The 11,961-nt window shown below is 35.2% G+C and overlaps 1 protein-coding gene across 2 annotated transcripts; it reads left to right on the forward strand.

Moving 5' to 3' along the window:
- Positions 1-2,008: 2,008 nt before the first annotated feature.
- LOC117927673 lies at positions 2,009-11,413 on the forward strand. Of its 2 annotated transcripts, XM_034847324.1 has the most exons (9): positions 2,009-2,272; positions 2,327-2,754; positions 4,373-4,858; positions 4,965-5,114; positions 5,424-5,522; positions 7,284-7,331; positions 7,429-7,862; positions 8,727-9,341; positions 11,206-11,413. In XM_034847324.1, exons 1-8 carry the CDS (start codon positions 2,142-2,144, stop codon positions 9,339-9,341), a joined length of 2,391 nt encoding a protein of 796 aa, XP_034703215.1. In that variant the 5' UTR covers positions 2,009-2,141; the 3' UTR covers positions 11,206-11,413. The 2 variants fall into 2 exon arrangements, with proteins under 2 accessions (XP_034703215.1, XP_034703214.1); XM_034847323.1 differs by lacking the exon at positions 11,206-11,413 and having other exon boundaries at positions 8,727-9,453.
- Positions 11,414-11,961: the final 548 nt, after the last annotated feature.

The raw sequence follows: 11,961 nt of genomic DNA on the forward strand, positions 1-11,961 counted from the left end.
ATTGTCGAAGATACCTTTTTGTAAAAAAGATCTTATAATAGGATATTTTCTATAATATTGGGAAACCCAATTTCAAGAATATCTTCTATTAGGAAACTATCAATAACTTTCCAAATTAACTCAAAATATAATTTGAGACACTTTCCAACAATATCAATCAATATAATTAAAGTAAACTTGTTATCAATAAGTTTACTTTAGTTATATTAGTTGATATCAATAAGTTATTTTTAACTGAATAAAAAAGTCAAATATTTTAACTTTTTCTATTTAGCCAAAAAACCAAACACCACCTTAAACTATCCGGACATGAAATTTCATACGGTATCCATTGAATATCATAAATGATGTATGTCTTTTAACTTTGTTCAACCTCACAAACTTTTTACTTGTTCCAAACTTACAGTAGAATTTTTGCAGTGAAAACATTAAAAAGCCAACACGGTGGCCACTTAAGATATGTTGTTCGATGAATGACTAGAGGGCCTTCATAATTGAAGGGCTAGGGTCCCATGAAAAATTCTGCCTAAAGTTGCTTTACATGAAAATACAAATACCTCGTTGTTGTCCCAACCAATGTCTTAAGATATGTTGTTCGATGAACACTAGAGGGCCTTCATAATTGAAGGGCTAGGGTCCCATGAAAATTCTGCCTAAAAGTGCTATGCATAAAATACAAATCCCTCGTTGTTGTACGAACCAATATCTCGTAGTGGCATCCTGTCGGTCTCACTACTTTTCCTTAATTTAGACACAATATCTGTTGGTATCCAACTTTTTGCGAATGATCCAATCACTTGCCTGCCTTTTAATCCATGTTATGTTATAGATCATTATTGCACTCATTACAAATATCTTATCAAATGTAAATTAAGTTCCCGGAAAAGATAACTTTACAACTCATCCTCGCTCAAAGTTTATACTGCCCAGCTCAAATGGAATGATGTAAATTATTTTTAATTAGTATAAAGATATAACTATATCATTTGCTTACCCGAAGGTAAAGTTAATACAGTTCCTTCAATTATGGAGAAAATGAAGATGGGTCCTCATAATCCCTCTTCACGTGATGCATGCTGCACCTACCCTTTCTACTCATCAAAAAATAAGCATTTTGGCAGCCAAATGCACACAGCCTGGCCCGATCTGCAGCTTTTGCATGTCTCCCCCCCCCCCCCCCCCCCCCCCCCACCCTCTCTCTCTCTCTCTCTCTCTCTCTCTCTCTCTCTCCATATATATATATATATATATATATAATTGTGTGCCCAATATTAGCTCCATATTCTCTCTATTCACACCATTGAGAGGGCTGAAGTTACTCAGTTTGGTGAACGGCTGGTATGTTCTACTGTTCATTCAATGGTACTTTTGAAATCATGCTTTTTTATACTTGGTGAAATTGGTGCTTTTTGAAATTTTGGACTCTCGCTGCATGCGTGCGATTAACTTGTTTAGGCTATATTTATATTTTAAGACAACCAAGAAAAAACAAATATTATTCAATGCAATTTTTGTAACTGGTTGTTAATTATGAGGAAATTAAATAAAAAGTGTAAATATTTTGCAACTGAAAGTAAAGAAATTTTGTAATTTAAGTGACTAGAGCTCTTTACTGAAAGAGTTTATCTGCAAGACATATAGAGATCTAAAAGGTGGTTTTGGGGATAGAAATCAATCGTCTTCCACTTCTTTTAAGTGTTGAGACTATTCTTCTCAGGCTACCTTTGATTCCTATCGATTCAATGATTTTCTTTTCCTTTAAACACCTTCTTTAATGTTATAAAATAGTTAAGACAACATTCGATACCTCCTCTGCATTTACTGTTTGAGTGGTTAATAATTAATTTATATACATATCTGTATGCGAAATTTTCTAAATTTTAGTTTCACTAAACTTTAAACATAAAAAAGCATACAACGGCCCACCACTGACAAAACCATTTGACCATTCTCGTAAGTATAAGCAAGCTTTATGTTCTATTATGGTGCATCTTTGGCACATGCCCATTTCACTGTCGAGGAATAACAGGCAGAGTGAAGTCCTGAATGCAAAATATGCCATCACAATGTTTCTCTCTTCTCATCTTTTCTCCAAAATTTAACATTTTTAATTAATTATAAGCTTATGCCACAGAGCAAGTATGGAAGGTGGAGGTTTTGCCCCCAATATGATGGCTGGCGAAGGTCTCCCGAATATGGTCGGTAATGTTTTCCCCCCTATAACCCCAACTCTACTCCCAAGTGATGGTTTTCCCCCTATAACCCCAACTCTACTCCCACTACTCCCAAGTGATGGTTTCCCCCCTATAACCCCAACTCTACTCCCAAGTGATGTTCTTCCGAATTTAACCCCAACTCTACTCCCAAGAGATGTTCTCCCGACTATAACCCCAGTTGTAGTCCCAACAACAATAGTTCGTGAAGTTCTTACAGAAGGCAACTATGCTTATTGGAGAACTTGTATAAGACGTTATTTGAAGGGTCAAGGTCTATGGGATGTTTGCAAGAAGAGCTGCATCATTCCTCATAAAGCACAAGATCCAGAAAGATATTCAATTTGGAAGAGGAAGAATGACATGGCTTTACATGCTATTCAAATTTCATGCAGTCGAGAGATGCTTTCTCAGATTAGGGACGAAACTCGTGCAAGTGAGGCGTGGGACTTTTTGAAGCGAATTGCCGACCCAACCCTCGACCTCGACAGAGAAATAATTGGCTTCGAAGAACTCTCACCTGATGCCTCAGCTCCAGCTGGTAAAGCGCCTTCCTCTTCCTCATGTTAAAAATAGTAAATGTCTTTATATATAATTAACCTTAATAATATGTATATAAGTAGCATACTTATGGAGAAAACTTAATTTGGACAAGATTGGGTGAAGATTAGAAGATTTATTGCATGTGTCCCAGGGTTTCACTAGACCCAGCATCAGACTAGGTTTCTGTTGGAGTAATAGGCTTCAAAGAGAAAAACAAACAATTACAAACAAGATAAAATCCACGAAAATGAAAAATTTTGTTGTATTCCCCTTTCCCATTTAATGGCAGAACTTTTGGGCCTCAAGATGTGGATCACGATCCAGTCCAGCTGTCTCAAACAGCTTCGCTAGAAGCTGTCCCAACAGTATTTCATGGAATACAACGGTAATTCTATTTAAATGGTGATGTTAGCCTATGTTCTATTTTATTAAATAGACTTGAAGACCAAGATTTGAACCCGAGTCTTTAGTGTGAAAAAACCTGGCCCTTGCCTTGCCAACCGAACCAAATGTGCTTTAATATTTGTAAGGCACATGTAATTTATTTATAGAAATAATATTATATATGTATTATAAATTGAAAATTAATTAAAATATTTTTTTATAAATAATTTAATTTACTTATATTAGTATGTATTTTGTATAATAAATTAAATACAAGATAAATAATAAATAAAAATATATTAAATGCATTCTTGTTTTAATATTAATTTGTTTGCAAACTTAATATTTTATTGTCTAATGTTATAGATTCATGGTGCATGTATTAATTTCTTCGTTAAAACAACTTCATTATTATTTTTCTATCATTTTTTAGGTTTTAATTAATTTCTCTTCATTGATATTTTTTTTGTTAAAATATCCATTAATATTTTTTTATATATCCATAAAATTCAATTATCGATATATTAGTAAAAATTGATATTTTCATCCTTATTCCTTACCAATGTAACTTGTATTTGAAAAGTGAAATAATAGAAAAGGTGACTTCAATGACTCAATATAGAAAAACAGCTCAATGGGAAGATTAAATATAATACAAAATTAAAACTTTGGGAGCTTTTTTTTTTCCCTTTTTTTTTTATGTAAAAATCAAATAGTAGGTAAATTTTTTTAATTCTATAGTCAAATTCACTTTCTTGATAAAAAAAATTAAAAACTTTCAATTTAAAGATACAACCAAATAATGAACTTTACATACTCATTCATATTAAAAGATTTCATAAATAGACATTTTATATATTCTAGCTCACTCATACTAACATTGCATCCCAAATAATAAATTCAATTATTTTCTCAAACACACTTAAATAAAAATTTTAGAAATTATAATTGAATTGAGCCTTAAGTCAATAGTCCTAAATAATTAATTTTAAAATTGTTTCCAAAAAAAAAGAAACATCATTCCTATCCCAATCCCTTCTCCTCAATGTGTCACTTGTACTTGTAACTAAAAGGTGGAATAACAGAGAATGGTGAGTTTAGTAGCTGGGATCAAGTATGACATAGTCACTTGTAATTTAATCTTGTCCTAGAAACTAATTCCATTTGGGCATTTCCATCTGGCAAAGAGCCCATCACACAATTGCGACTGAAGGCATAGATATTTTGAGCAGGGACCGCTGACATTTTCTCCCAGTATGCGGACTTAATCAAGGCATTGGACCGTGGTAACTGGAACGCTATCGAAGTCTTCCTTAGGTCAAATCCGGATCTAGTGAGGGCAAAAATCTCACCAACAGGGTTGACCCCGCTTCATATCGCAGCTCTTGCTGGACATGTCAGGGTTGTGGAGAAGTTGGTGGACAAACTGCAGCCAGAAGACTTGGGACAAAAAGAGGATCTGCTAGGGTACACGCCACTTGCTTTGGCTGCATCAGATGGAATCACAGAAATAGCGCAGTGCATGCTTACAAAGAACAGGACATTGGCCGGCATTTCAGATGGGGATGAAATCCTCCCAGTTGTAATTGCTAGTAACCGAGGGAAAAAAGAAATGACACGTTTTCTCTACTCTCACACTCCGCAAGAGAAGCTAGCTCCAGGACAAGGCAGAAATGGTGCATCGCTTCTTAGTAATTGTATTGCTTCCCAAATCTTGGGTAGGAGAGAATAGTTTTTCCAACTATTTTTGAAGAGATCTATCTTTACCATACAAAATTCTCACACCCTATTTTGTTTGTCTATACGTACACTCCAATGCCCCAGATGTTGCTTTGGATATCCTCAAGAAGCACCCACGCTTGGCTATTTCTTCGGACATGCAACGCATAATCCCCATCTTTGTACTTGGTCAAATGCCTTCTTTGTTCAAGAGTGGCAGTCAGCTTTGGTTTTGGCAGCGCTGGATATACTCATGTGAGTACCACTTCAATTTATTTTCTTGAAAAAGATATAGATGGATAGGAGGACTACTGTTATTCTCTCCAAAGAGTCTTTCCAATCAATATTTTCAAATAGAATAACCATCACACTTGGAGAAAGTGTGATTTTCTTTTTAATATATTAAAACAACACATCATTTTCCCTTTTAATATATTCATTTTTGAATGATCCAACTTATTTTACATGTGTAGTACATTGTCATCACATAAGAAAGATCTTTGTTCATTTGTTTTATTTCCGAGACATGCATGATGGTATTGATTTTGTCCATCTTCATGGAAGGCATACCTGTAAAAGTAGATCATGCCTCCGATCAGATTCAAGTAAACGTCGCCGATGAAACCCAACATTCACGAGATGTCAAGAACAATACTGGAAAAGGTATGTTGATATTACGAACTGATCACTTCAAAGTTCTTTTTTTAATCTTACCTTCATCATGGTGTAGTATCTTCAGGAATGGAGCAGAATCCCATTTTCTCTTTTTTTCACAAAAACTATAAATTATATTCCCATGCTAATTTTGTCATGACATAAAACTGGATAGTTACTAAAGGTTACTTCAACAATACTCTTCAACACTTTCCTCACATAGATGTTTAGAAAGTCTCCTTTTCTTAAAGGGATAAATTTATTTGTGGACAGCCTTAATGATGCCGATAATTTGGAGAAAAAAAATTTCATTTTCTTAGTTGAAATGATTATACTTAATAGGATATATGATATGATTTTCTGTGGAACACTGACCTTCTATGTTATTTGTTAGCATCTAATGTAAGATTACTCATCTTTGAAAAATCACTGCTAACCTAGATATCCCACAAAGTGAATATGCATATTCTAAAAATTGCTTAAGTTAATTGCCCATTGAAATTCATTTGCATATCTGATTTAGGGCAATTAAGATCTAACGATACAAATAAATAAATTATTTTTCAAGGGCTTTATATAGTATTAATGGAGATGTCTAGAAGTAGAGTGAGGTGTCAAGGCTTGAGAAGAAAGCAGAGTGGATTAAAAGGAGAGTCCGAGGAAAGAATGGTCCGGGTCTCAAATTGGGGATGGGACAAGGAGCACCGAGGGCCCTATCAAATGAGTTCAAGAACTCTGAGAAGGGCCAAAGTCCAACGGGACCCAAGCCTACCTTTCTTGTTGTTGTGCATAGATAAACCATTGAGCGTCTATATAAAGACCCAAGGTTGAATCATATTGGTCAGTTCAGCCCAACAAATATAAAGGGTCCCCAGTGACCTATATCATCAGCGATTCTTCATACGTACGGACATCTCCATGCTTGTGGTGACACGTAACATTGGATGGTTACATGAGGTCGCTCTATAAGGACACATGCCCCTCCTCCCAATTCAACGAAGCATATGGAGTCTATATTCTCTCAATTAGCTAGTGAGCTTCCAGCTCCATCACCTAACCAAAATTTTGAATCTATTTTAAAATCCCAAAATTGGGAAAGCCAACATCCAAGCGCATCAAATACCTCTATGATTCTCAGGACTCTGGTCCTGACTTGGGCAAAATGTGATAGCATCAGGGTGTTTCTCCTAAAGAATGGAGATAACGTAGACAATTGCCAGACAATTGAGAGGCCATGAAGTGAGACAACTGGGAGGAGCTCTTCCTAAGGAATGGAAGGACAAGGTGTGCCTCCACAACATCCTTGCAAGGAGCTAGTCACCCTGATACTACCCGATGTGTGGTGGGGGGTCGGGTCAACACCCACCATGTTCTTGGAGGAGGAATCTTCTCATACCATTTAGCCGTGTTAGGGGGTGCACTTGTGGATTACCAGCATGAGTTAAAAGGAGAGTTGCGCCCTCCTCTAACCACAAGGTCCACAAACTAATGGGAAGTGGCTTCTACCTTCCTTGTGCATGATGAGGAGAAGCATCACCCCAGTTAAAAATACCTTCCACTACAACGGCATCCATTGAGGAGGTAGGCATGCACTTGTGCCAGCCATGACTTGTAGCTTGGCACGAGGGTGTAGAGCAAATTTATGGGGATGAATGACAAGCCGAATTGCTCAATTCCATGGTCTGGTTTCTATCTGCTACAAGTTCTTGATGATTAAGAATTTTTTAATTATGATTATCAGCCCACTAATATTTCTAGCGTTTATTGCAGTACTGAGACACTTGCATGGCCCGGTTTCCTATCTGCTACAGCTTCTTGGTATGATACATCTGTTGAGTTGAATGTTTATTTTGGTTCCTTCCTCTTGACTCCTCATTCTTCTTCAGTCGTAACTCTGTTTTGATTAATGACTCAGGAATCAAGAATATATATGCCAAAAAACTGAGGCATGCTCAAGCCACTGAACTGCTACAATGCATTTGTAATGAAATACAAAAGTTGAATGTTGAGGGGACATTGGGGCTTCGATTGCACAACACAGTCACCCAGGCTGTCAAGCAAGGGAATGTTGACTTTGCCACTCAGATGATTAAGTCTACTCCTCAGTTAGTGCAGAAAACTGATATCAATGACAGAAACATATTTTTCATCGCAATTTTAAATCGCCAAGAAAAGATTTTCAGCCTTTTACATGGGCTTGATAATGTAAAGAAGATGAAAATGACATCTAATGTAGATAGGTTTGGCAACAACATGCTACATTTGGCTGCAATGTTATCACCTTCGATTCAGCTTGATGGCATCTCAGGTGCAGCCCTGCAGATGCAAAGGGAACTACAATGGTTTAAGGTCAGCATCTTTCACCTTTTGACTCGTTTTTAATTATTTCCGAACAAGTGTACACTCCTAAAGAAACTGAATCGTTCGCCTGGCAACCTTACTGAGGATATCAGCAAGTTGCTCCCCAGTCCGGCAAAAATATAGTTCTATTTCTCTTTTTTCAACCTGTTTCCTGATGAAATAGAGACATGTTTCCATATTCCTTGAGCAAGCATGAAATATCATATGCTCGGTCATGGCTAAAAGAGCTGTTAGAGATTTTTGGCTTTCTTGCAAGTCTTGTAGCAGTCTTCTGATCCATACAGCTTCACAAGCGCATGCACAAGTGGATGAAATATATTCTGCTTCAACAGTTGATAATATAAACTGTTTTCTGCTTCTTAAAAAACACAGTATGACTTTTGATCTCAAAAATACTCAAATGTTTTCTTCCTACATCCATACAGCCAGCCAATTGCTGTTTGTAAGCTAACCAACTTGGCATAGGCATGTATAATTTGAATATTAGTTATCAACTGTAGTCAATAGTGAATAGCATAAAGAAGGAATTCTAGTTCACCTTGGCCACATGATACTTGTGTTCTGATCTCTCTTATGATATGCAAGAATGCAGTGGCCAAATCTGTGACAGGTAATTTGGTTCCCCCTGGACCCCTTTTATATATATAGGGAAAAAAAAAAGAAAGAAAATAAAATAAATATTCCACCTTTAAATCCTTCCATTGACATTTATGCAAGTTCTAGAAATATTAATGTGAGTAGCCTAGACTTCTGTTTTCAATAATTTTCTTTTTGATTTACATAAAACCACCCAAAAAATTCAAGTTACATCTTTGTAGCATTCTTTTCAAGTTTTTGATGACATTACTGCAGGAGGTGGAAAGCATTGTGCCGCCAATATGCAAGGACCTTGTAAACGCAGATGGAAAAAGGCCCAGTGAGTTGTTCACTGAGCAACATGCAAACTTGGTGAAAGACGGGGAGAAATGGATGAAGGATATAGCAGCATCTAGCTCATTTGTAGCTGCACTCATTGTTACCATTATGTTTGCTGCAGCCTTTACTATTCCTGGTGGTAACGATGATACAGGCGCTCCCATATTCTTAGGGAATGACTTGTTCATGGTCTTCATAATATCTGATTCCATCTCACTCTTTTCTGCTACTACTTCAGTGTTGATGTTCTTGGGAATCCTGACCTCACAATATGCAGAAAACAAATTCCTCATGCGGTTGCCCACAAAACTGATAATTGGCCTTTCCACCCTTTTCTTATCTATTGCAACCATGATGATAGCTTTCTGTGCTGCCCTTGCTATTTTGCTGAAGGGACGATCAACCAAGGTGGTTATTATTCCGATAATCATTTTACTTGCCTGTGTTCCAGTCACCCTCTTCGTACTACTGCAATTTCCCCTTCTTGTTGAGATTTTCATTTCCACGTATGGACCAGGCATCTTCAACCGGAAAATAGAGCGTTGGTACTAGGTATGTCCCTTCAACATGTTATGAATCAGTGCGTGTCGTGTAATAATCCCTTTAGTACGTACCATATCTATTGATGCCTATATGGTTCTATCTTATCTCACTTTGATGCTTTCATTATATGTACTGTAATGACAGGTTAGCGTTTGAAAAGTTTTTGTGTGGTGATTGAAAAGTAAAAAAGAAAAATATTTGAAAAACACGTGTTAATTTTGAATTGATGAAATTTGATTTATTGTATTGATCAATTAGACGAGTTGAAAATTTTGTACTACATCAATCGCCTTATGGTAGAAAATTTCTTATGATTTTAGAAATTGAAAATTTCCAGAAATGAAAAACGAAAACAAAAATGAAGAATAAATTAATTAAAATTAATTAAGACAAAAAATTAAATTAAATTAAATTAATTAATAATAAAATTTAGAAAAATTAGATTTTTGGATTGGTATTAATAAATTAATTTGTGTGTTAAAAAAATGAAATAAATTGGAAATAAAAAATAAACAACTGAAAATAAAATAAAATAAAAGAAATAAAAAATATTCAATGGGCCTTTGAATTTTGGGTTGTGTAATGTGGTAGGGATTGTTAAAAAGAAAGGGAATTGAGTTGGGCCTTGGATATGGGCTCGCTGGTAGTTGGATTAAAGAAGTGGGTTTTGTGGTTAAAAATAAAAAAAAGGAAAAGGGAAGAAGTTGAAAGGTGGTAGAACGTGGGAGAAAGAGGGGAGCGGACTGTGGAGATTTTGGCTAGTCGACGGAACTTTGACTGGCCGTTTGGATGGCCAAACGACCTCCGTTTTGGCCCAAATTTGGAGGAGGTGTTCTAATAGATGAGAGAAACAATTTTACGATGGCCGATCGCATTTTTAACTATCAAATTCTCAGATATGTGGTAGGAGATACTAACCCTAAAACTTTAATTTAATGCATTTTTCATTGAAAAAAAAATTATAAATCTTATAATTATGAGTTAAGTAGGTAATAATAGTGTTGTATGAATTTTTTTGAATATTCGGAAATTTTCTAGATTTTTTTGTAATTTTGGGAATGCTTTGTGATTGATAAATAATTGTTTTGGGTTGTTAAAAATTATTAGAAGTGTGGGAAAATTCTGGAATTAGGGTATAATTTCAAATCTAGTGATAAGTGAATTTTTGAAATTTGATTGGAATATTTTCGGAAATTTTATTGTGGAGAATTAATTATTTTCAAATATTGGAAATTATTAGAATTATTGAAAAATTCCGAAAGTGTGGTACAATTTCATGTTTATTGATATGTGAATTTTTGAAAATTTGTTGGGAAATTTTCGAATATTTTCATGTGGAAAATTTATTTTATTGGATTATTGGGAATGTTGGAATTATTGAAATTATTGAGAAATTTTGGATTTTGTAGCATTTATTTGCATCATGGTTGTGTGAAGAAAGGATAAAAATTGCAAAAAGTGTATGAAATGGAAAAAGAAAAAAAAATGAAATAGTGATGAAAAGTGAAAGCCCGTGTGAGGCAAATTAAGAAGGGGGAGAGATTTTTAGGGTGAAAGACCCAAAAGTTTACCTAGGGAAGACTCCGAATGGGGAGTATATTTGGGTGCGGACGCGTATCCTTCGGTGAAAACCCTAGAACAATAGTGCATTGTATGATTGTGTGTCACACGATCATATGCATTCATTTAATGGTTGAATATTGTGGAATTGTGTATATAATATTATATATTAAATTGTGTGACTTGATTAATATTGTTGAATTGTTTCTGTTGTGTTATTTGAAACTTAGTAATCCCCATTAACCCTTTGGGTGTTAGGCACCTTACTGAGCAAAGTGGAAATGCTCACCCCTTCCTTTTTACATCTTTTTAGATGCAGATATTATTCCCGATGATCCACAGGTGGGGTAGGGAGGGTTTCAGGATGTCTCTGGAGCGGTCTAGGGAAACATGTCTTAGTTATTGCGTTTGTGATATTGAGACTTATTTTAATAAATTGTGAACTATGGATGTGTAATAAGATCTTAATTTGATTAAGGGGATTAATTGTGAACTTTTATTTTGGAATGTAATGATAATTATTAAATCTTGATGCGTTTGAGTAATGTTTGAAATGTTGTTAATGGGTGAGAACCCTAGTGTGGTTTATACGTGAAAAAATAAAAAATAAAAATTAAAGTGGTTTGGTTGATTGCCAGCGTGGAGTAGGAGAAACCCTTAGGGTCAAACTTTTGACTTAGGGTCATGGGCCAAACTTTGGATCGCCTAGAATTTGGGTCGTGACATGTACCCTATGCAATGTGTGGGATTTGTTAAGAAATAAGGGAATCAGGAAGAGAAAGAAATTCTGAAATCCAACTAAAGAATTTGTTGAAGAATTTTATTTTCAATAAATGCAATTGCTTGCTACATTCTCACGTCCTTTAAGTAGTTTAGTTTTCAAGATTTGTAACCAATCCAAGTAGTTTGTTTTAACTAAATGAGATTGTACGCACGAATTTCATGAATGTTCTACAAAATTAGCAAAATAATAAAAAAAATGCAAATAAATTTTTTATTAAAATTAATATTTATGGGATACAATTTCGGGTGTAATATTATTTACAAAAGACTATTTTTTCTTTGATTC

Source organism: Vitis riparia, chromosome 13, assembly GCF_004353265.1.
Source record: "Vitis riparia cultivar Riparia Gloire de Montpellier isolate 1030 chromosome 13, EGFV_Vit.rip_1.0, whole genome shotgun sequence".
NCBI classification, from domain to species: domain Eukaryota; kingdom Viridiplantae; phylum Streptophyta; class Magnoliopsida; order Vitales; family Vitaceae; genus Vitis; species Vitis riparia.